General features: G+C 32.6%; 1 protein-coding gene across 2 annotated transcripts in view; it reads left to right on the top strand.

Annotated features, from left to right (window-relative positions):
• Positions 1-20,399, top strand: part of pcs (SH3 domain-binding protein parcas) — a 42,751-nt gene extending 22,352 nt beyond the window's left edge. For both annotated transcript variants that reach the window (XM_072526912.1, XM_072526911.1), the window contains 3 exons: positions 4,256-4,433; positions 16,508-16,626; positions 17,470-20,399. In XM_072526912.1, the coding sequence (XP_072383013.1) occupies positions 4,256-4,433; positions 16,508-16,626; positions 17,470-18,078 (906 nt within the window). In that variant the 3' untranslated portion in view covers positions 18,079-20,399. The remainder of the gene's footprint in view (positions 1-4,255; positions 4,434-16,507; positions 16,627-17,469) is intronic.
• Positions 20,400-24,319: the final 3,920 nt, after the last annotated feature.

The following is a 24,319-nucleotide window of genomic DNA, read 5'->3' as shown; positions in this document are numbered from 1 at the left end:
AGAATATACCATTAACCTGATATCGTAAAGCATATTAAGATAGGACGTCCGAGTTGAATATTACATGTCATGCGGATGGAACAAAATAACCCAGCTAGAAAAACGCTCCTTGATAACATCGATGAAGACATAAGAAATATAGGAATATATGCTTGGCAGAGAAAGGGGATGGATAGGGACGACTAGAGAGAAATTCTTGAGGAGGCTAGAATCCACGCAGGGTTATAAAGCCAGAGTGATGATGATAGTATTCTATTTCTTTCTGGTTGTTACCCTAACGTTTCTGCTCAAGAACTTTCCTATATTTGTCAAAGTGCAGTAAAGCCGATGGCCATCAAACACCAGCCAAACATAAAGACGGTGTCGGACGGTCAAATACTTGATCAAACTAGTTTGATCAAACCAAAAAATTGACAGCACATGACGTCACATCATGAGTTTGATCAAATCCTCTAAAAATAGAGGATCTTCTATTTTTTAAGGTCAGTTTGAGCAAGCTTTAATTTTAATTGGTCCAAAAATATTTAAAGACAAATGACAATCAACACTTCGTGATAAAATTCGTTTTCCTTTTCTTCTTTGTTTGATAGTGTGTGGTTTATTTGTCTTCCTATTTTATTATAAGATAAAAATAAAATTTTAAAACATCTCGGAGCCAGGAACAAGTTACTACATAATTGATTTATATTGAGAAAGAAGCTGTTTATATAATGTGAAGAATCCACATTGTTATAAAAAATCCTTTCAGCCTTTTTATTTTCATTGTGGATAAGAAAAATTTGAATCATAAATAAAGCACATGCAGCTAATAAATTAGCAAAAAAGACAATTAATTTCATTGACATACGTCAATTTCATAAAATGGACTACCTAAGCACAGAATAATAAAACAATCAGAATGCCCACTCTGCTTGTCAAGATAAGTACACGCATCTCGTTCGCGCAGACGGAATCAGCAATGTTTTAAACGGAACCAGTCCTGTTCACTGAAATTTTATCTGGTGTGCATAGCAAAATTAACGCGGTTTAATTGATTTACGGCAACCATAGACATAAAATGCAATATTGTATGTCATACTTTTAGTTGAAGAATAGATTAAATTATTTCAAATTTACTAAATTATTAATCTCTAAAAATTTAAATTATGGTTCTGTTGTACCTTGTCACAAATTCCTCAATCCGAGTCTGTTTCCGTTTAAAATATGGCGATCGCGTTCCGACACACTTCAAAAGCGGCATCTGAAAGTGGGCATTCTGATGGACAGCCGGAGTGTGACGTCACGTCGACCGTGACGACTATAAAATTAACATTTTGCTTCCTCTGCTGTGTTCAGTTCTATTTCTATGAAATTAAAAGTTTAAATTAAAGAAATTCTAACCTTACTTTATTGATACATGCATTTTATTGCTATTTTTTTAAAACAACATGCTTTATTATTTACACAACCTTGTAAAATTGTTGTAGTAACTATTAGAATACTTAGATATTGCAAAAAGCGGAAAAATTCTGTAAAAAAAAAAGTGAAAAAATAACGAAAAATACAAATTATCCACACTAAACAAGTTTTGTTTGGAAAGTGAAACTGACAGATGACAATAAAATCTACGTCATCCATCACTCCGGCAGTCCATTTTTATTTATTCTGTGACCTAAGTCTGGCATCACAATGGGTGGGGGTTTTAAAAACCTTTTCAAGATTTCTAATTTGTGTGTATTTGTTCCATAAGAAGTTGGAAATATTGGTTTTTTTAATTGTTTGAGGAATAAATAAGGACTTTTGGTTATAAACATTCATTCTGTGCGATTGGTATTATTTGTTGTTCGTGATTTTGTGAGGTAAGAATATCAAAGTATTAAGATATTTACTATGAATGTTCATATATTAAGGTTATTTTATTGTATGATTAAAACTTTAATTATTTTTTTTTACTGTATTTCAAGGTATTTTGTTGTTGTTTTTATCGGGGTTATTTCAAATTAAATCAATAAATAATTAAATTTTATTTATTTACGAAGTTGAAAAATATTTCAATTAATTTTTTATTCATTTTTCGTTGCCAGTGATTTAATCCTGTTAAATACTAAAGATATTCGTTTTCTCGTACTTTAAGTGTAATATAACATTCTGTGGAACCCTTTTTATCAAATTGCCGTAATGAATGTTTTTTTTAATTTTGTAATAGTTTTTGAATTTATGTTTTAGATCCGGGCATATAATGGCTAGTAAACATGTGTTGAAAATATCCAATATTACTGAATTTTTCACTCATGACAACAAAACTACTACTTATTAACTATTTAAACTACAAGAAAACGAATATATTTAGTCTTTTAGTGGATAAAATCACTAGCACTTAAAAAAGATTAAAATATTAATTTAAATATTTTTTACCTTTGCAAATAAATTCAATGATTTATTTTGAAATAACCCTGATAAAAACAACAACAAAATACCTTGAAATACAGTAAAAAAAATAATTAAAGTTTTAATCATGCAATAAAATAAACTTAAAATATGAACATTCATAGTAAATAACTTTGATATTTCTAACAAATTCACGAACAAAAAATAATACCAATCGCACAGAATGAATATTCATAACCAAAAGTCTTATTTATTCTTCAAATAATTGAAAAAACCAGTATTTCCAACTTCTTATGTGACAATTACATACAAATTAGAAATGTTTGGAAAGGTTTTTAAAAACCCCCGCCCATTGTGACGTCAGAGCTTAGGTAGTCCATTCGAATGATCGTGTGACAGATAAATTTGTAAAATTTGAACAAACTGTAATCATGACGTCATTACTTCAGTTTGCTCAAACTAGTTTGATCAAATATTTGACCGTCTGACACGGACTTAGCGGACCTTTAATTATTCGTAATGATGAAGATTCAGATGAATCGGATAGCGAGTCAGATAGTGATGATACCTGTCCATAGATTAAGACGTAGATAGAAAAATTAACACAAAAGAGTACCAACCACCAAAAAAAAAAACAAAAAAAAAAATAAAACAAAAACCGCATGCACGAGAGAGCCGGAGACACGCCGCACGACGCTCTTGAATGCAATCACCAAAAAAATTAGATTAGCAAGTAAGGTAGATTAAGGACATGACTGGACGAATGACTGGTTATTAGACGACGGATGAAAGGATTCGATGCTTGCTCGCTCTCGACTGCACTTGGTGCAGAAAAGGGAAAGCAAGTATCGGCACACACAACCATCATTAGATCGCCGAACAATTGCTTTGGCCGGTAGTGATAAAGCCAAATGGGCTAACCTACCACTTAAATGTAAATACACGGAAATCTTCCATTGCCTGACGGGGGATACCGCGAAATAGTCGAGACCTGGCTCCAAAGACCAGGGGGCGGAGGAAAGCCGGGGCTGGTTGTACCGCAGGAGGACAACCTACCTCGGTGGGTTTGGGAAGGTGTGTGTGGGACTTTGTTTTATATAGATATATATTTTTATAGATATATTTATAAAATATATAAAAATAAAAATATAATACAAAATTTTGAACACCCAGTATTAACATTGGCAAATTTTTTTGTGCTTAAATAAAAATAGAGTTTAGTACACGCTGAAAAAGAATTTTTGTTTTTTCAGCATAAATATTAACCACAATATTAATTTTTGAAGTTGCATGTGTAATATGAAAAATTTTTCAAAAACTTTAAATATCTCAAAAACGGTTATTTTTTCGAGAATGCTATCCCAATAAAAATCGATTCAGAATTTTACGTAGATTCTAAAAAAAATAACAAAAAGCACAGTTTCTATTTAAAATAAGAAACTTAATGGCGACTTCCGGTACAACCGGAAGTGCTAGAAGAATGCAAGTATCTAAAAAATGAAGAATGCTTTGCATAACCCATTATTCCAAGTTTGCAGAAACCAGTGACGACCAGAACTTTGAAAACTTTTAACCAACATGTTGCGTGAATGACCCTGTATATTTCATACTCAATGTTTATCAATTTACATTATGATATTCAATTATTATAAAACATAGTTAATAAAATAACAAAGTTATTTTATTAAAAAAATCCCTAATGTCGTATTATCAAATTAAGAAAACCGTACATTTTTAATTTGAGAACCGCGGACTACCTGAGGCAAATCTGAACAGACACTTTTATTACTTATGCGACAGGCTAAAACTATCCTACTATAGTTAGTTTTTAATAAGTTAACTTTACATATCTTTATATATCTATAAGTTATATATCTTTGTTTTGTAGGAAGAAAATAAGACTTTTCGCATGCTTTTGAATGAATGCACAAGGCGGCTCAAGTTACTATCGAAAAAATTAGGCAACTGTATAGAAAAATCTAGACCTTATTATGAACTCTTAGAGGTTGCAAAAAAGGCTCAACAAGAATGTCAAGAAGCAGCTCTGTTGTACAAGAAAGCACACGGTAATTTTAAAAAGTTTATTAACTTAATACATCATACCGATTTCGATGTCACATTTCTTGATAGAATTCTCGTTCAATATTTTTACTGCTATGTACACTAGTTTGGCAAAAGTATAGAGAAAGTGCCGATGAAGTTAGCTACAAATGATCCGTCAAATTTGTGTTTGCGGTATTGCCATGTCCTTATTATGTATATGTTTTATGCCTCAAATATGCTTTGAAACAGTACATTTTTATTATTTAATTTTATGAAATCGGGTATTTTTTAAAATATTTTAAATTTGTATAAAACACGAACGAATGAATATTTGTTTCTTTTGATATTAGTTGCAGTTAGTTATTAGAAAAAAAAAATATAATTGGTCTTTGGTAGATTAGAAAATAATCTTGGCAATACTGTCAAAACTTTAAAAACACTTGTTGCCAGATTGCAACAGATGTTCAGCAGATTTCAATTTTATGACTATTTTCTTATAATTTTGGGATGAAATGGTACCTGAATAAAAAATTAAAGTTAATTTAAATTATAATAAATTAAATTTAAATTAATTAAACTTCTTTTAAAAACTTAACAAGAATGTTTACTAACATTAATTAATATTATATCGCATGCTCTTTCGTGATTTATTTGTGATATGGCAACACTACCAAATACAAATCTGTCCCTCATTTGTAGCTAACTTCATCGGCACTTTCTCTATACTTCTGCCACTGGTTTATACTATATTACTTATAAAAGAATTTTTAAGAAACATGGGCGAGTATTATTTTATGTCATTATCAAGACCAATTGCATACATAATAAAAATTTAATAACAAAAAAATAAATTTATGATTTTAGATTTTAAAAATTCTTCAGTTTGTATTAAAATAAGTAAAAATACTGAGTATGGTCTTCACTATTTAATATAACCTTACATCTTTGATTAATCCACTCTTGTTATTCAATGTCCTGTCTATTTACATTTTAAGATGCTGTGCGATTTCCGATGTGTTTGTTTTACTGTTTCTCAGCCGTATTAGAAGCATACACCTTTATCATTTTTCTTTGGATTACTTTTAGTTTTATGTTGATTTTTGTAGAAGGCCAGGTTTTGGAAGTACATATAAGTCATAGTGAAGAGAATGCGGGAGTACTTTTGATTTTTGTTGTATGAAACGGCCGGTGCAGAGTGATTTTAACTTCCCTAATGCACGGTGTATTCTTCGTCTGATATTATGGCTCTTGCATGGGCCTTTTCAAGTTTTTGACCTAAATATACGCTTTCTATATACTATCCCTTTATTTTCTTCCTTGGCTTGTATTTGCCTTACATCTTCGTGATTTTCCATTACTTTTATTTTTTATATGTTCATTTTTTGGTCTGCTTTCTGCTTACTAATTTTGTAAGTAGCTAACTATTTCTTCTAGTTGATTCATGTTGTTTGATAGCATACATTTGTTATATAGAATCCATGGATATTTATTCCCCTATTGTGTTAGTTCAAAATTTTTGAACACGTCTTCCAGCAGGTTACTAAATACTTCGGGGATGGCGTGTGTCCTTGTCTAACGCATCTTTATATTTCAATGGATTTTGTGTTGGTAAATCTATTACTGTATATTCTATTCGAAAATCGTTTGGTGAAAAACACACAAGATATTAAGAATATAGGTCAATCGCTCTTCATGTGCTGCTTATGTTTGGTCTTTGTGGTTCGTAAATTAGAGAAAATTCTGGTGTTATAGTGAAATTGTAACGAGATTATCACTGATCGTCAAAATGTCTTGAATCTGGATAGTCGTATGCTCAGAAATCTCTAGAATTTCGATGGAATAACGTTAAGTAGTTCTCAACCCTGAAGATTAAAAAGAAAGGTCCAGCGCCCACGAAACAAATGTTTTAAATTGTCGGTTGAAAACTAGTTTCATCTGCAATCGGTTTTACAACCAGTTTACAACCTGTATAAAACCTATCTCCGCACACGGAGCAACTGATTTTTTATCAGTTGGTTTATAATAGAGTGTTGAATGTGGCAAAATGGTGGGTACTCAGACAAGAAAGACCATTTAAAAAAATAGTTTTTAAAATAGTTATTCAGTTTTTCTGAAACAAAACAAAAACAATGCTTTTGTTCACAAATATATTTCTCAGCTACCATTAGACATGTGAACAAATGACATCATGTGCAAATTTTTCGTTAAATTTCCAATGTGAAAAAGTTATTCGTTATTCTGAATAATCAATAGGTTAATGATTTCTCCACCAATTCTTATTCCCAGGTGGAGAAATCATAAACACCATGAGATTTGCAGATGGCACGGTAATTATGGCTGAGAGTATAGAAGAACTACAAACTTTACTAGATGCAATAAATAGTGAATGCATTCAAGTTGGACTTGACATCAACACAAATAAGACCAAATTTATGATGGTATCAACGAGTCCAATAAATAATGAACAACCAACTCTTGGTGGACAGCAAATAGAGAGAGTGACAAAATATAAATATCTGGGAGCTTACATCAACACAAAATTAGATCCAGACCAAGAGATCAGGGTACGAATAGAAATGACAAGGGCAGCGTTCTTAAAATTCAAGTAATTGTTCTGTGACAAAAATCTGAATACTGCGCTAAGACTGAGGTTTGCTGAATGTTACGTCTGGTCGCAACTATTGTACGGGGTAGAAACATGCACATTAAAAGCGCAAATAGTTAAGAAGCTTGAAGCCTTTGAACTTTGGATATACCGGAGAATGTTGACAATTCCATGGACTGCCAGTGTCACCAATGAGGAAGTGCTGAGAAGGATGGGTCGAGACAAAAAATTGTTGAGAACAATAAAAGTACGCAAGACTGCATACCTTGGACACATGCCGAGGAATGATAAATATAGTCTTCTGCAGGTCATCATGCAGGGTAGAGTCGATGGCAAAAAGGGAATAGGTAGAAAAAGGAAGTCATGGCCGCGAAATATTCGAGACTGGACAAACATGACTGTAGACGAATTATTCCACGTTGCAAAAGACAGAGAAACTTTTAGAAATGTGGTCGCCAACCTCCGTTAATGGGGACGGCACAGGAAGAAGAATAGGTTAATATTTTTCGTAATAGCCTCTTCATTTTTACTTATCATCTCCAACTGACAATTGTAATGTCTACACAAAATTAAAATAAAATTTTAAAATATAAATATCCGTAATTTTTTTCAAATGTTCAGTTAATGTAAATTCTTTATATATCTACTATATAATAATTTAAACAAGATTTTCGACCAGTCTTTAATTTACGTCTAATCTGAGTAATCAATAAATTATTTATATTCTAAAATGTTTACCAAATGTTCGGGTAATAACGTGCTACAAAAAATTGCAACGCAACTGCGACCACGGGAGTAAGGTCAAACAAAATCGGTTTTAGACTGATTGGAAACCAGATTCAGTTGGATCTCCTCGGGGGTGAATCCCCGTGCTCTTTACGCTGCCGAGATCACTTAACAGTTGGAAGCACAACAATTGGTTTCAGACTGTTGTTTTAAAATAATTGCTCCGCAGGCGCTGGACCTAAATTAGCGAATAAACTAAAAAAATGAATACAATCACCGTTCATAAGTTTTGTGATATTTAGCAGCAGGAGGGAATGAAAAAATATCTAGAAGAAATAAGATAATTATTTTTATTATTATTTATTATCTTTTTGAAAAATCTCAACCAAAAATATTGTTTGATTATATCGGTGTAATCATAAAGAAGCTTCACACGAAAAAAATTCTAATATTAGAACACTGTCCACTGAAAAATCACATGGGTATACCCAAATTAATTGAAGGTAGGAGATGAAACCTCTTTATATCGTCTTGCCGAGCACATCAAATAATCGGAGAAATATTCAGAAATTTAAAATCATACGTCTTAAGCTTCTTGTCGCTTCTTATTTAAATGTGACGACATAATTTTGAATCGAGGTACTTTTAAATGATTTTTTTTGTGTATGTCACTGTTATGATTGTGATTTAAACCCTATTTATCAAATTTTTCAATTATTAAGAGTGCAATAGCCTCTTTCAAGTTGTTGTTAATATATCTTATCTGTCAATTGATCTTAATAAAAGTTAAAAGAATGTCAATTATCAAAAATTAAATCGACTTTGATAGACTAGATTGATTGACTGAAACATGATTTTTACTAAACCACTAGACTGTTTTATAAGTACAGTATTTTTCATTAGAGATGTTAGATTTTATCGTAAAAACTGGTTTTACTGAAACGTTTGTTAATTCAGTTAGTTTTGACAATTTAGCTCTTTCGGTACTGCTGTGGTTAAGCCTTATTATTAATCTTACATATAATTTATACTGGGAAAAAACACCGAACACGTATATTAGAAGAAACCTCTGAAAATATTCCTAGGAATTACATCTTAATAATAGTGAGTAACTTTAATACAAATGTGGGAAAGGAGAATATAACCGTATTGTAGCGGGCAAAGAAGCCATACATCAAGTGATAAATGATAATGGAGGAAAAATCTGCAACTTAGCATCTGTCACAAACAAACACATACAGTTGTAGTAATCTGAAAACTGCATATAGCACGCATAATTAGTGCGAAAAGAACGGTATGAGGTTGTTCGTTAACAGAGAGGGAGAGAGAGAATACAGTATGAAATTAGTACCGACATACGAGTTTTTTTAACACCCATTAGATTGAATTCTAGTTGTGTCAAAGTGACATTCAGTTTTGATAACGGAAACGTCGAATATATGTTTATTTTTTCATTATTAATATTTCTGGTTTTATTCGCAAAAAAAAACAGAATAAAGAAATTGATATATCAAGTTAGGAAAATGATAACCTTTACAACTGAACATAAAATTCAAATTATTAAGTGGCATTATTCTGTAATTGTGTGAACACAATTTCATCTCACATACATAATTTAAAACAACAACATTGATGGTTGATACTGTTATAATTTTTTATTTTTATTTCAACTTTCACAATTTTAAATAACGTTGGCGTCTGTCTTAAATAGACACATACAGTTACACTGACTGCTCTGTTACAACTTCCGTCATAACCTGTCAAGATTGTCATTTCAATCAGTTGCTTTAATAAAGTCCTCGTAGACATACCGTCTCAGGACTAGCAACTTAATGTAGAGTCATATGTCGCCATGTTACCAATCCAACGGTAACTTTACCGTCTTAATTTTAAACAAGACATAATGTAAACTAAATCTCATTTAGTAATTTTTAAAGGGTTTTTACTCCCATATTTAGTGGCTACATTCATGTATTAACCTGTAAGTATTAACCACATTTTACATTAACCTTAGTCAAAATTTAAATTATTTCATGTTCTTTTTAATTAAGTGGTTAAATACTTTTTTATGACACTGATGATGGAACTTATTCCGAAAACGTTTTGTCTATTTAACATAGCCCGATTGGGTTTTTTATATACCTTTTTATAAAGGATATTATAAAAAAAAATTATTAAAAAGTTTTCGTTTTCATTCGAAGGCCCTATACCAACAAAATCTACAATTCACAATATTATTTTTAAATTTGCAAAAACTGGTTGTGTCAAGAATTATAGAAAAAGCACGGATAGTGATGAAGATGAAATGAAGAACGGGAACAGCGTGAAGTTGCCGTATGTAGACTAGCTGAAATCAATTTTCCTTGTAACAGCGCCCTAATTTCAGGAGAAACTGGTATTAGTGCTAGAACTGTACGAAATATTTAAAAAACAAACAGGTACCATTGCTACAAATTGCTAAAAACTCATTAAATTTTCGTTGCTGAGTATGAACGACGGATGGTGTTTTGTGAGGACATGATAGAACGCACTAATCGTGACGAAGATTTCATGAAAAAAATCTTGTTTACAGATGAGTCTTCTTCTTCTTTAACTGGCCATCACAATCCATTTGTTACCGTAGGTACTCTACAGAAAATAGGTACATAAGTGTTTCTTACAATAAATAATACCGTCAAAAGTCAACGTCTGGGCTGGTATTTTAGATGACAACGTAATTGACCCCTTTTTCATTGTGGGCACTTTGTGTCGTCATAAATACCTAGATCTCCTGAGAAATTACATAATTCCAGCAGTTCGAGCATTACCCATTAATATAGATGATATTTGGTTGCAGCAAGACGGCTGTCCAACTTACAATGCACGGGAGGTGTTAGATTTTTATTATAGATATATTACCAGATAGTTAGCAGATCGATAGCAGCCTAAATCCTGATCTAGAAATAAGATCGAGAATAGAACAGGCCAGAAAATCTTTCGAAAAAATAAAAAAACTGCTTTGTGATTCTCGAATAAAACTCGAAATTCGACTACGTTTATCAAAATGCTACGTCTGGTCGACTCGTCTATATACAGTTGAAACGTGGACCCTAAAAACATCAACCGTAAATAAATTGGAGGCCTTTGAAATGTGGATCTACCGGAGAATGCTCAAAATTTCATGGACATCGCATACCTCAAACGAAGAAGTGCTGCATAGAATAGGCAAGGAAAGAGAACTTTTTAACACAGTAAAAGTTAGAAAAACATCATACCTAGGCCACATACTGAGAAATAATAAGTACCAATATGCCCAACTTATAGTGAAAGGAAAAATCGAGGGAAAGAGAGGCCTAGGAAGGAAAAGACTATCGTGGCTCAGAAACATCCGACAATGGACAGGGCTAAATTTTGAACAGCTAATAAGAACAGCTGAAGATAGAGAAGATTTTAAAATTGTAGTAGCCAACCTCCATTGAGGAGAGGGCACTTTAAGAAGAAGAAGAACAGATAGTTATGGATACAAAAGGTACCATAAAAATGCCACCTCGCTCTTCTGATCTTGCACCTTTAGACTTTTTCGTATGGGGTTATGTGAAGCAACAAACTTACCGACATAAGCATGAACGTGCCGGAAATTTAGACGAATTACGTCAAAAAATCATTCATGCCTTTGAAAGCATAACACCCGAAATCTTGTCGAAAACCCGAAGGCAATTATACAATAGATTGGGCTACTGCTTGGCTGAACATGGTGGACTTTTTGAAAGTTTAATTTAAAATAATTTTAATTAAAATTATAAAATTGTTACTTTTTAAAATAAATTGTTTCAATTTATGCCGTTAAGAATTTATTTTGTTATGTTTTATGAATTGAGATTAAAGAAACTGTTGATTTAATCTAAGATATTAAATGCTTTTAAATCTTGTAATCATATCTTTGAAATATTTCCCCAGACCATCTAAAAAATAAACTTTCTTTAGACAACCATAGTTTTAGACATGTGGTTACATATTATTCTCTCAAGTATACAGTGGACATACAAGTCTATATAATATTTTTTCTCTGTTCGTTGCATTATCTTAATGCCCTATAGTCAGATAATTTTTTTTCCATGCCTGTATATAGTCAGTACTAAACACAAACACAAAAGAGAACACAAGATACCGTTAATGATACTGGGAAGAGCCTATGTCAAAACTACCTTCACTGATAAACCATCCAAACGACGAAGCAACGTAGCTAGAATTAATTGTCTAAACTATTATAAATGTAAAAGGAGAATGTGCCAGTTGACTCGGATATTTAACACATAAAACTATTAATTTTTAGCTTTGCCGTAACCCTTTGCGGACGGATTTAATTATTTTTAAATATTTCCGATTTTGTTTTTGAATAACTAATGACAATAAAGATAACAAATTATATTTTGTGTAATTTTGTTTATTATAAACCAAAAAAAAACAGGTGGTGCTTATATGGGACCACTATGAAATGACAACAATACATTAAAATAAAAAAAAACAAGAAGTGAAAAAGTTACTTTTGCTGGAACTTAAAAAAACAATTTGACTTTACTGTTAAGCAAAGATTTACTGGACATGTCGAGCAATGTCATCTAGTTCGATGGGGTTCTGCTCTCATGCTGCAATTTGCACATCAAACCTTTATGCCAGAGACTGGCATATGTGTAGTCTTATCAAACCTATAGTCTTATATCTATTCGGGATAGCTTTAATACTCTTTCTTCCTCTCTGTAGTAGTTCTGGATTAACCCAATTAATCCAGTAGCTGCAGCAAATCTAAATTCTTTAAAATTCAAAGTTTTGCCTTCATCGAACCGGTTTTTGAATAATATAAAAGCGTTGACAACAGCTAAATCTAAGAAATGCCAAAATAATCTATGCCACCATTTTTTAGATGTTCTGTACGCTCTAGCTTGTGACATGTTAATCAGATTTATAGACAAAATTCGTATGTCTGTTATAATCCCTGACTAAATGGGTGCATGTAATAACCACAGAAGTCTCGTTTTTTTTTTTCTTTTTTTTTGCACTGTACATAAATCTGTGAAAGTTGCTAACAAAACGAACAAGTTCACCTAATTCTTTCGCCCTACTTGTACTTTCCACCTAGTTTCTTGAATGTAAGTAATTTGAACTCTCCTTCTTTTAAACGTATATACTAACTCCTCACTCTTACCTGTAAGACTTTCAAGATTACAAGACCCTATCCTAATTTTTCTGATCTGTAATGTAGTCCAGTCGTAAGAGATGTGACCCGTAAAAGTCATACGAACAAGCTGAATATTGCCGAGAATATTAATTACCCCCCCAATGAGACTCCAAAAAAGATGCAAAAAGTTTACCACTTTTATCCATGGGCTTCCTCCTAAAACCCCCCTCGTAGGGGGGTAAAAACGCAAAAAAATCTGTTTACCCAGAACTTGTACGCCGTAGAAAAAAATGTTTCGAATAAAAAATGTAGCTGAGATCATTTTGAACAAAAATGTTAATTACTACTTTTTGTGTGGAATGAACCGTTCTCTCAGAAACAACGCTTGAAGCGACCGGCGATTTTGAATGTCAGTTGCGCGCCCAAAATCAATGTTAAATAAAATATGTATCAAGTCGACCATAAAAATTCGATATATTTTGATCAGATGGTCCTACCGACAAAAATCAAAATGCGTTTTAAAGGTGAAGAGTGTAGCTTTCGTGTGCAATTTTTGTATTATGTGGCAAAGAAAGTCAGTTTTTATAAATCTGTTCAATAAATAAACGTTGCGCTATTTTTGCTATTTTTTACAATTCTCGTGAGATCAATAAAATTTATCACTTTAATTGACCGGTCATATGGAAATTTCCATTTTTAGAGACCAATCCTCAAAACATATACATGAAATTTGAATTGTGAGTTGTGGCAATAAATATGAGGCATTTGAAATATGACTAAGAAACGCAGAATTTAAACTTTTACATTACAAACAATTGCACAGCACGGGAAATGCCTCCAAGAAGATCTTTTTTGTTGTAATTTGTAGCAGAAGTTGGGTTTTTATGAAAAACGTACTATATAGTGTAAGTGAAAAAGAGCAATTTTTAAACATTGTAGATCATTTTGTAATGTGAAAGTTTAAATTCAGCGTTTTTTAAGCATATTTCAAATGCCTCACTTGTTGATAAAAATCATCATCATCATTGGTGCTACAGCCCTATAAAAGAGCCTCGACCTTCCCAAGTCTATTACGCCAGTCAGTTCTATCCATTGCCAACTGTTGCCAGTTTGCTGCGCCTATTTGTCTACCATCCTCATCTACACCATCCCTCCATCTGAGTTTTGGTCTACTCCTACTTCTACTTCCCACAGGTTGTGACATAAGGATTCTTCTAGGAGGTTTGTTCTGCTGTGATCTTGCCAGATGTCCTGCCCATCTTAGTCTTCCTATTTTTATAAAGGATACTACGTCTTTACCACCAAATATATGTTTATATCTGTGATATATCTCGTAGTTGTACCTCCTTCTCCAAACACCATTTTCACAGATGCCACCAAATATTCTTCTCAGGATCCTTCGTTCAAATATAAGCAGGAGATTTTCATCTGCCTTGGAAATGGTCCATGTCTCCGACCCATATGTCAACACTGGTTGTATAAGGGTTTTGTATATGGTTATTTTTGTTTTTTGGCTTAAGTTTCTGCTTCTCATATGTCTACTCAGTCCAAAATAGCATTTATTTGCTAGGATTATTCTTCGCTTGATTTCTTCCGTCATGACGTTCTCCTTGGTGATCAGGGAGCCTAAGTATGTGAATTTGTCCACCACTTCAAAGGTAGAATTATCAACCGTGAATTGGTGGCCGATGTTTCTGGCTCTATTGTTGGGTATTGATGCCATTATCTTAGTTTTATTTTCATTTACTTGCAGGCCCATATTTTTTGAGGCGTTTGACAAGGTGGTATACATTTCTTCTAGCTTGCGTGTTGTGCGGGCAACTAGATCAACATCATCTGCATATGCCAAAATTTGGGATGATTTATTAAAAATGTTTCCTCTGCTGTCTATTTGGGCATCCCTGACCGCCTTTTCCAAAGCTATGTTGAAAAGGAGACACGCCAGCACATCTCCCTGTCGCAGCCCAACATGCGTTTCAAATGCCTGTGATTGTTCGCCCTGTATTTCGACTTTGCAAACAACTTTACGCATTGTAGCCTTAACCAATCTTATCAGTTTATTGGGGATGTGGAATTCATCCATGGCTTCATACAATTTATTTCTTAGGACACTATGATAGGCCGATTTAAAATCTACGAAAAGATGGTATGTGTCGATATTGAATTCATTGGTTTTTTCCAGTATTTGTCTTAGCACAAAGATCTGGTCTGTTGTTGATCGACTAGGCCTAAAACCACTTTGATATTCGCCAAGAAGTTCCTCTGAATATTCACTCAGGCGACCATATAAAATACTCGAAAATATTTTGTATGCTGTATTAAGGAGGGTTATTCCCCTATAGTTTCTACATTCCAATTCATCGCCCTTTTTGTGTAGCGGGCAAACGATCCCAATACACCACTCTTCTGGGATTTGTTCCTCATTCCAGGCTCTCAGTATGATTTTATATATATGATTAGTCAGAGTAGCACCTCCACATTTCATAAGTTCCGCGGGTATACCATCACTTCCTTTAAAGGTGAAGAGTGCAGCTTTCGTGTGCAATTTTTGTATTATGTGGCAAAGAAAGTCAGTTTTTATAAATCTGTTCAATAAAAGTTGCGCGATTTTTGCTATTTTTTACAATTCTCGTGAGATCAATAAAATTTATCACTTTAATTGACCGGTCATAGTGAAATTTTCATTTTTAGAGACCAATCCTCAAAACATATACATGAAATTTGAATTGTGAGTTGTGGCAATAAATATAAGGCATTTGAAATATGACTAAGAAACGCAGAATTTAAACTTTTACATTACAAACAATTGCACAGCACGGGAAATGCCTCCAAGAAGATGGTTTTTGGTGTAATTTGTAGCAGAAGTTGGGTTTTTATGAAAAACGTACTAGTGTAAGTGAAAAAGAGCAATTTTTAAACATTGTAGATCATTTTGTAATGTGAAAGTTTAGATTCAGCGTTTTTTAAGCATATTTCAAATGCCTCACTTGTTGATAAAAATCAAAACAAAAATTCATGCTATAGGTTTTAAAGATTAGGCTTCAGTAATCGAAACTCTATAGTGGCCGGTCAATAAAAGAGATAAATTGTATTGATCTCATTAGAATCATATGACAAAATGGCGCCACGTTTATTTATTTAACGCCTTCATAAAATCTGAGTTTATTTGCGGCAAAATACAAAAATTGCGTACGAAAGCTGCACACTTTACCTTTAACACGCATCTCGGATCAAAAGATATCGAATTTTTACGAAACTGATATTAAAAATCGCTAACCGCTTCAAATGTTGTTTCTGAGAGAACGGTTCATTCTACACATTTTTATTTGAAACATTTTTTTCGATGGCGTAAATGGATTTTTTCCGTTTCCCCCCGCTATGAGGGGGTTTTAGGGGAAATCCGAGGGTAAAAGTGGTAAACTTTTAACATCTTTTTTTGGCGTCCTAAAATTGACATTGTCGGCAAAATTCAGCTTGTTCGTATGATTTTTAGAGGTTCAGTGGCATTTTCGTCTGTGACGACTGGAGTAATGGTGTTCTCCCTGAAATAGGGGAATATTTATATTAACTTGAATTATTATTATTTTAATGTCGTTTCATTTCTTTTCTAGGAATCCACGCGGCAGCTAAAGAAACTGTAGCTTTGGCAGAGCAGCAATTTTTAACAAATCAACACGAATGGCAGTTTGACAATGCTTGGCAGGAAATGCTCAATCATGCTACTATGAAGGTAATATAACAATTTTTACCATAGTTGGTAGATAATAATGAAAAAAAACCTACCATTTATCAAGATTTTTGCGGTCGGTGTTTTAGTTAAGTTAAAAAAAAATAAAACTCTACAAAACAATAATACACCCAGTCCCTAACAAAAAATAATGAAAACAGGATGTTTCGAAGAAAAGTACCAAGGTGAATCTATGGAGCAGTGAATGACAATGGAGTGTGGAGAAGACTATACAACTTCGAACTTTATAGCATATACCAAGAACTGGATATCGTAAAACATATTAAGATAGGAAGTCTGAGGTGGATAGGGCATGTAATGCGGATGGAACAAAATGACCCAGCTAGAAAACGCTCCTTGATAGACCCATTGGTCAGAGAAAAAGAGGAAGACCCAGAACAAGGTTCCTTGATAACATCGATGAAGACATGAGAAATATGGGAATAAGTGCTTGGCTGAGAAAGGCGATGGATAGGGACAACTGGAGAGAAATTATTGAAGAGGCACCCACGCAGGGTTGTAAAGCCAGAATGATGATGATGATGTTTTGTTAAGTTACCGTGTTCTGGAATTACTTCTTCCTGGAGTTTCTTCTACAACTGTAGCCGATATTAGGTTAAGGTGAAGGTGAAGTGGGTAAAGGCGAGGTGGGTTAGGACGTAGACGTGACATCATATCGTTTCCCTCAACTACTCATCAATCGGTTTTTTAGTCTCAGCCTTTTTTAAGATTAGCATTAATATACCTATTGCGGTGAAGTTGCTCTTTGTGTAGCATTTGATCATTTGATTGTTTAAAATCTTGTTTATTACTTTTTTTAAAAATGTCTAATATAAGTACTTTTAGGTTATGGAAGCGGAAACTAACAAAGCTGAATGTGGTAGAGACCATCAACGAAAAGCCATAGCATTTAAAGACATAGAAGAAAAATTAAAATCCCACGAAGACAAACTACACAAATTCATATTAAAAGCTCGCCCCTACTTCGATGAAAAGGCACTATGTCAGGATCAACTCAACACCCAAAAAAATCGTATAGGCGCGTTAAAACAAGAAATCTTAAATTCGAAACAATTTTATTCTCAAACGCTGAAAAACTTAGAACAAATATCCAACGAAATACATATGAAAAGGAAGGGAAAGAAACAAGAGAGCGATATCCTACGGGGACCTCGGGAGCCAGGTGTCGGAGCCGAACTGACTTCAACTTTCGAAGAAATACCGCTCACGAAACAGTACCAATCACTGCCCGATATAGCATCGGAACTAGACAGGTACGACACTTGTAGCGCCGTTCCCAGCTCTACGGTTAGTGAAAAAGATGAATGCGAAGGCCTAGATAATATCGACGATATAGTTAACACAGTAGATAAGCTACATTTAGATAGACCTGTCGAGGGTACGAGCGAAAAAGTATTTGTGTCAGAATTTCATTTAGGGAAATTGGGAAATTAGTTATTATGTGTTGATTGAAGACTTGAATCGATTTGAACCCCCTTAAGGGCTGATATAGTCGGTAAGCAATATTTTATAACATAAATTACCACCCAAATCAACATAAGACATTACTTGTAATGTCATTCGGAGCATTTTTCTTGGTATGATAACAAATATTTTTAATAATTCAAAGAATTATAATATAACATTCCAAATATGCTTTTATTTCACTGTAAAAATATTTTGCGACATACAGTATACTATAATAGTACTTCGTAACTTTCGGTAAAAATATTAGGTTTTGCGGCAAATTTTTGACATCAAAGAACTTAATTGGTAAGGGTTTGCGATACTATGTTAATGTGCAGCTAATGTGAGTGTAACAACATATAGGATTCTGTGAACTATGTAAGGTTAGAATTACATTTAAAGTATCGTGTGCCTCAGGTTACTGCATATACAAATCTCTATCAAGTACCATAAAATTAAACATTCTTTTTGAAACCTTCAGATTTCGACTGGAATCTGTAGTTTGTAAATAAAAGTCTCGAAGAATTTCTTCTTCTTAACGGAAGTTGGCGATGACTTCTGCAAATTCATCTCTATTTTAGGCTTTTCTTCCATTATTAATTGATATGCTACTACAAAGCCAAGTTATGAAGCTTATTGGACAAAAGCAAGTAGAAAAGAAAAGATTTAGCTGAAGGAGTTAACTTCATCTTACTGTTTAACAATCCTTGGATAGCTACGAAACCGCTGAGGGTCTCATCGATAGCTATATGGTAACTTTGATAATTGGAGTGACTGCTATAATTTTTCAAATAACAAAGAGTGCAACAAATTTTTTCAATGTTTTTCTGTGTATGTATAGCTGTGTCTCGTGGCTGTAATGGTAAAAGCTGTCTTCTAAAACTCAAAAACTACCTTTTCTCGTGCAAAAAAAAACTGATTTAAATATTGGTTGTAAGATATTATAACTTTGCAAATTATTAAAGAAGATGTAGCAACAGTCGGAGTTATCTTCTGGACGACACAGCTAATCATCAAAATAAGTGTCCATTTTTAAAAAAGGTAATGGAAAAGATCCTAACTGCTACAGAGGATTAAGTGTCCTACCTACTTTCGGGAGATTGTTGGAAAGATAATAAATGGAAAAATACAAGATGATGTAGGACATCTAATTAGGGTAGATCTTGCACTGATAACTTGTTTATAGTCCAACAATTAATAGAAAAAAGAATAGCAGTTGGTACCGAAGTACATCTAGCCTTCATCAACCTAGAAAAGGCGTATTATACAGTTCCGAGACTTAAATTGTGGCAAACTTTACAACTGGACATTAGTCCATACCATTTAGGAATTATCACAGAATTATACACGGATAACACTAGTTACCTAAAAATCGAAAATAGACTATCAGAGCCAAAAAAAGTAATTAAAGGACTAAGACAAGGATGCAGTATGTGACCCTTACTGTTTAATTTATATATTGAGGCAGCCCTCCAAAATTGGAAAAACCCTTGCCAGGGAATGGGAATCCACATAGAAAATGACGTGCTGTTCTTCCTGAACTTTGCGGATGACCAAGTCGTCCTAGCTCAAGATTCTTATGATCTAGAACTTATGATAAAGCGTCTATACAGAGAATATGTAAAATGGGTGTTACAAGTGAGCATGAAGAAAACAGAATATTTAGTTATCAATTCAGATGCAAGGTTTGAAGTGTTGATAGACGAGGACGTGGAAATCAAACAAGTGTAAAAATTTAAATATTTGGGTGCACTCATTGATAACAACGGCTTGGGAGAAACCGAAATTAAACACCGAATTAATCAGGGGCGTAAAATGTAGGATTTCTGAACTCCTTATGGCGGGATAGCAACATTTCCATAAGGAACAAAAAAGAATAGGCAAACCATGGTTGAATCAGTTATTTGTTATGGCTTAAGATTATTGATTATTGGAAGTTGAAATGGATTATTTGAGAAGAAGTGGTAAAACATCAAGGCTGGAAAGGAAGACCAACGAATATATAAGAAATAACATGAATACTACAGAAACAGTCATTGACAGAATAGAAAGAAGATGTTTAAAATGGTTTGGATACCTATTGAGAATGTTATATGTTGACGAACGTTGGTTCCAAAAACTTCACAGATGGAAGCCCCCTGGAAGAAGAAAAAGAGGTAGACTTCGACGCTCATGGAATGAAGGAATTAGAAGAGCAATGGAGGAGAACGAGAATACGGCGATAGCCTTCTCCAAAATGTATTGTATATACAAGTTGGATCCTGTAATATATATATATATATATATATATATATATATATATATATATATATATAATATATATATATATATATATATATATATATATATATATATATATATATTTGTTTTTAGTACAATCCTGAGCCTTCGATAGTAAAACTTAAGCACAAACCTGAACCCCGTTTACGATCCTGAACCTGTATATTGGTTCAGGATTGGTTTCCTTATATAACTGACATATGATTTAAAATTTACAAATTAAATCATTTTTTTTTAATTAGTGGTGCCATCAGCGGACACAACTGCCTAACTTTCAATTCAATATGTCATTCGGAATCCAAGAGAAACCTGTTTGTATTGTGGTTCAGGATTGCATTTTTTAGTTCAGCCATTTGCCACTTTGGCGCTGGAAACAATTTCTTGAATATACATGATTTTTATATACATCATTACAATTAGTACTATCCTGATCCATACTATGTGGCAACATTGCTTTGTCATTATTTTGTTTAGAGAATTGGGGAATTCTATTTTTAGTCAAGGCCAAAGAGATTTATTTTCAATAGATGGTATAAGATATTATTATTTGATTGTAACAGTCGTTTGTTTTGGTTCAGGAAGGTGTGTTTAAAAATGAATAATAATAAAGGACGTTGTAAACTGATGGTTGATATGTATTTAGGGAAAGGTTAATTATACCAAAGGTATTAAACTAAATTGTCATTTTGAGCACTTTGGCTTAAAAATCTAGATGAATTGTGCTTATTTATATAAGTTAATATTAACAGAGGTACAGGGTGTCCAAGTAAAATAGTTATTCTTGATTTTAATTCATATTTACAAAAAGACTGTGTCAAGAGTTTATTAAAAATTATTATAGGCGATTTTCTTATCGAAAGAAGCTGATTTGCAATTTGGGATGATCATATTATCCGGTTTTTAGGATTTGTTCTAAATAATGTTTAAAAAAAAGTAAGTTTTTATTTTTTTAACCAAAAACGTAATTAATAGAGGGGAATTCTGTGATACATCATTTTAGACGGCTTATGAAATGTTTTTAGTAGTCTGTGATATCTCAAAATATTGAGTTCCTGTTTAAATTCATTTTATATAGGGCATCCCAAGTAAGAGAAATCCTTCTTTTTGCTAACTGTTATGCAAGATGTTTTAAAAGTACTTCGATAAACCTCTAGGGGAATTATCTTAGAAAGAAAAGTATATCTAACTAATGGACATTGATGTCTTTCTGTTTATATTTTTAAATTAGTATTTTAACACTGTCAGTATCTCAGACGAATTTGACTAAATTAGCACTATTACATGTTATTTAGGTTAATAAGTTTAAAACCTTTGTCTCTATTAGTTAACAATAGCGCAAAGGGGAACTGTTTATGAGGAGAACTTTCAACTATCAATCATACCCCTGAAATTTTTCAAAATAGTTTTGAAACATCCTGTGCAAAATGAACCAGAAAAGCAAAGAATGAGAAAGGATTTAAAGATTAAATGTATAATTTTTAGACAAAAACGTAGAAAAAATACACTTTGATTATTGCTCGAAAAATTCGGAGAGTAGCTTATATCCAATTTCTCAGATACACGTAAATAAAGATTCAAAAGTTTAAAGTTCAAAAGAGAAAAATGGAAAGGGGAAAGACGAAAAAGAGCAACGTTTAACGAAAGTAAATTGGCCAAGTTTAAATAATATTTTATATACTTACCTAATAATAATGGGTCTGAAATGCTTTTTTCTAATCTATTAAGCTCGAAGAATAAAATATATTTTTTAAAATAAATTTCCTGTATTTACAGATACCCTTTTGTATCAAAATGTTACACTTCTTCGACATTCAAAACATTAATCATGTGCTAAATTACCAATATTAAAATATCTCGAAAATAGTTAATATTTGGAAGTTCAATGAAATATAACTATCTTATTCAAAAATGAATGGGTGTCAAAATAGGTTAGTTGTAAATTATTGAGTGACAAAAAATTTTAAGCTGATTTCTTCTATTTAATATGATGAAAGTGGGGATATCTCGAGAACATACAAATCTAATAACATAGGGACCCAGATCAAGCAATAAATATGGATTTTTTATCCGACGAATGTGATTCCTATGCGGAAAATAATAATGCTGTGTTTCTACAGAAAAAAAAATTAATAACTCGTCTAACACATCCAAAAGCGAATTTATAGAGGATGACGACGATTCCATAAATATCCTAATTATATGCCATCAGAAGACGGCCGAGCTAAAAAAATGGGTAGCTATTTTTTTGTTTAATTGTTCTTAAATTTGGTTAAACTTTGACTCTTTCTTGCAGTTCTCAAATTTAAAAATGCCACAAAAAAGAGCCATCCACAAATCTGTAACAGCAAACAGTGTGAGAACGATTCGTTAATACTTGAAGAAGTGATTGATAGAGAGGAGCACGGGAATGTTTTCCATTTTGCTAGACATATTTCTAAATCGCACTTAGAAGAAATTGACGTAGTTAACATATTATGTCATAAGGTTAATTTAAAAGAGAGATGATTGGCTTTATGAAACTTAAGGAAAAAGATAAGAAAAAATTTTTATTGAAGCATACCAAAATTTGTCCGTCTAATTATGATGAGAAAAATAATAGAAGACAAACGTCCCAAAGCGACGGACAAACTACTTTGCTTCTACACCATTTTCTTAAACATAATGATTTATTAAAATCAAAAATTTTCTTCAGAATGCGTGCAGACGACATAAAAGGCCGTCAGAGTAAAGGCAAAATTGATTTGGTAAGACAAAATATGCGAAGACTCGCAAAACTCTTAGACTACAAGACTACAGAATCCTGATATTAAGAAACTTATAGATATTCTTCGCCCAAAGCATGTTCAACTAATAATTTCTGGAGTTAATAAAATAAAAAAATATAAACCAGAAACAAATAATTATGAGTCACCAACGTTGGCCATAAATTTTGGGACACTTATGAGAAAATGTTGCGACTTAGCATATATTATTCTTGTTCAGATAGAAAACCCAAGCGATGAGAGAAAAGAACTTAAAATATTAAAAAGTCTTTTAAAATCCCAATGGTGTAATGAAGTTTCTGCTCAACATGTACCAATTTAAATCAAAATAAATGGAACAAGGAAGAACTTTTGCTGCTTATTAACGACCTCAAGAAACTTAATATTTTTTTTTGCAAACATCTGCAGAAGAATTATTTCACAAATTGAAATCAGGTGAATATGCCAAAAAATGTCAGTTGGAGAGACCTGCGAGTATAACAGCAACAAAACTTCGAAAGCATTTGGCCACCATTATTCAATTTCTCCAATTTTCCAATAATGATATGGAACAATTAAGCAAATTCATTACAAATGACACACATTACAAATGCATTGCAATTATTATCGTTTGTCAAAGTATATCAAACGGCTAAAATTTCTAAACTTTTTTTCTAAACTGAAAAATACAAAGTTAAAACAGATGAAACTAACATTAACTTAGCTCCTCTCTCTGATGCGGAAGAGGAAGAAATGGAAAATATCTTGGATACTCATGATAATCTAAACGTCGATTGCGAGATTCCATCTACTTCAGCTAACTGAGATAATAACAAAGAACCTCAAAAAAAGATTGGAAATTTAAAAAAGAAAATATTTATTGATAGAAGAAGATCATGGACAAAACAATAAAAAAGAATTATCGCAAAATACTTTTCCGACATTAAAAAAAGAAAGCCTTTCATTAAGGTAAAAGTGCAACACCTTATTAAAGAATATCCCGAGGTAATTAAAGAAAGAAAATGGACATGCATCAAAGCTGTAGTTTATAATATATATACAGGAAAACTTAAACATTAAACACCCATTTTCTAATATTTTTTAGTTGGTTTTTAATTTTTTTTTGACTGTTTTGAAAGACTTTCTTGTTTTAGTTTTGATCTGATCTCTATCACATTATTCTTATGTTTGTAGGCAAGTTAAATTCC

Source organism: Diabrotica undecimpunctata, chromosome 3 (assembly GCF_040954645.1).
Source record: "Diabrotica undecimpunctata isolate CICGRU chromosome 3, icDiaUnde3, whole genome shotgun sequence".
NCBI lineage: Eukaryota > Metazoa > Arthropoda > Insecta > Coleoptera > Chrysomelidae > Diabrotica > Diabrotica undecimpunctata.
Note: the sequence above shows the minus strand (reverse complement) of the source record. Positions and strands in the feature narration are given on the sequence as shown.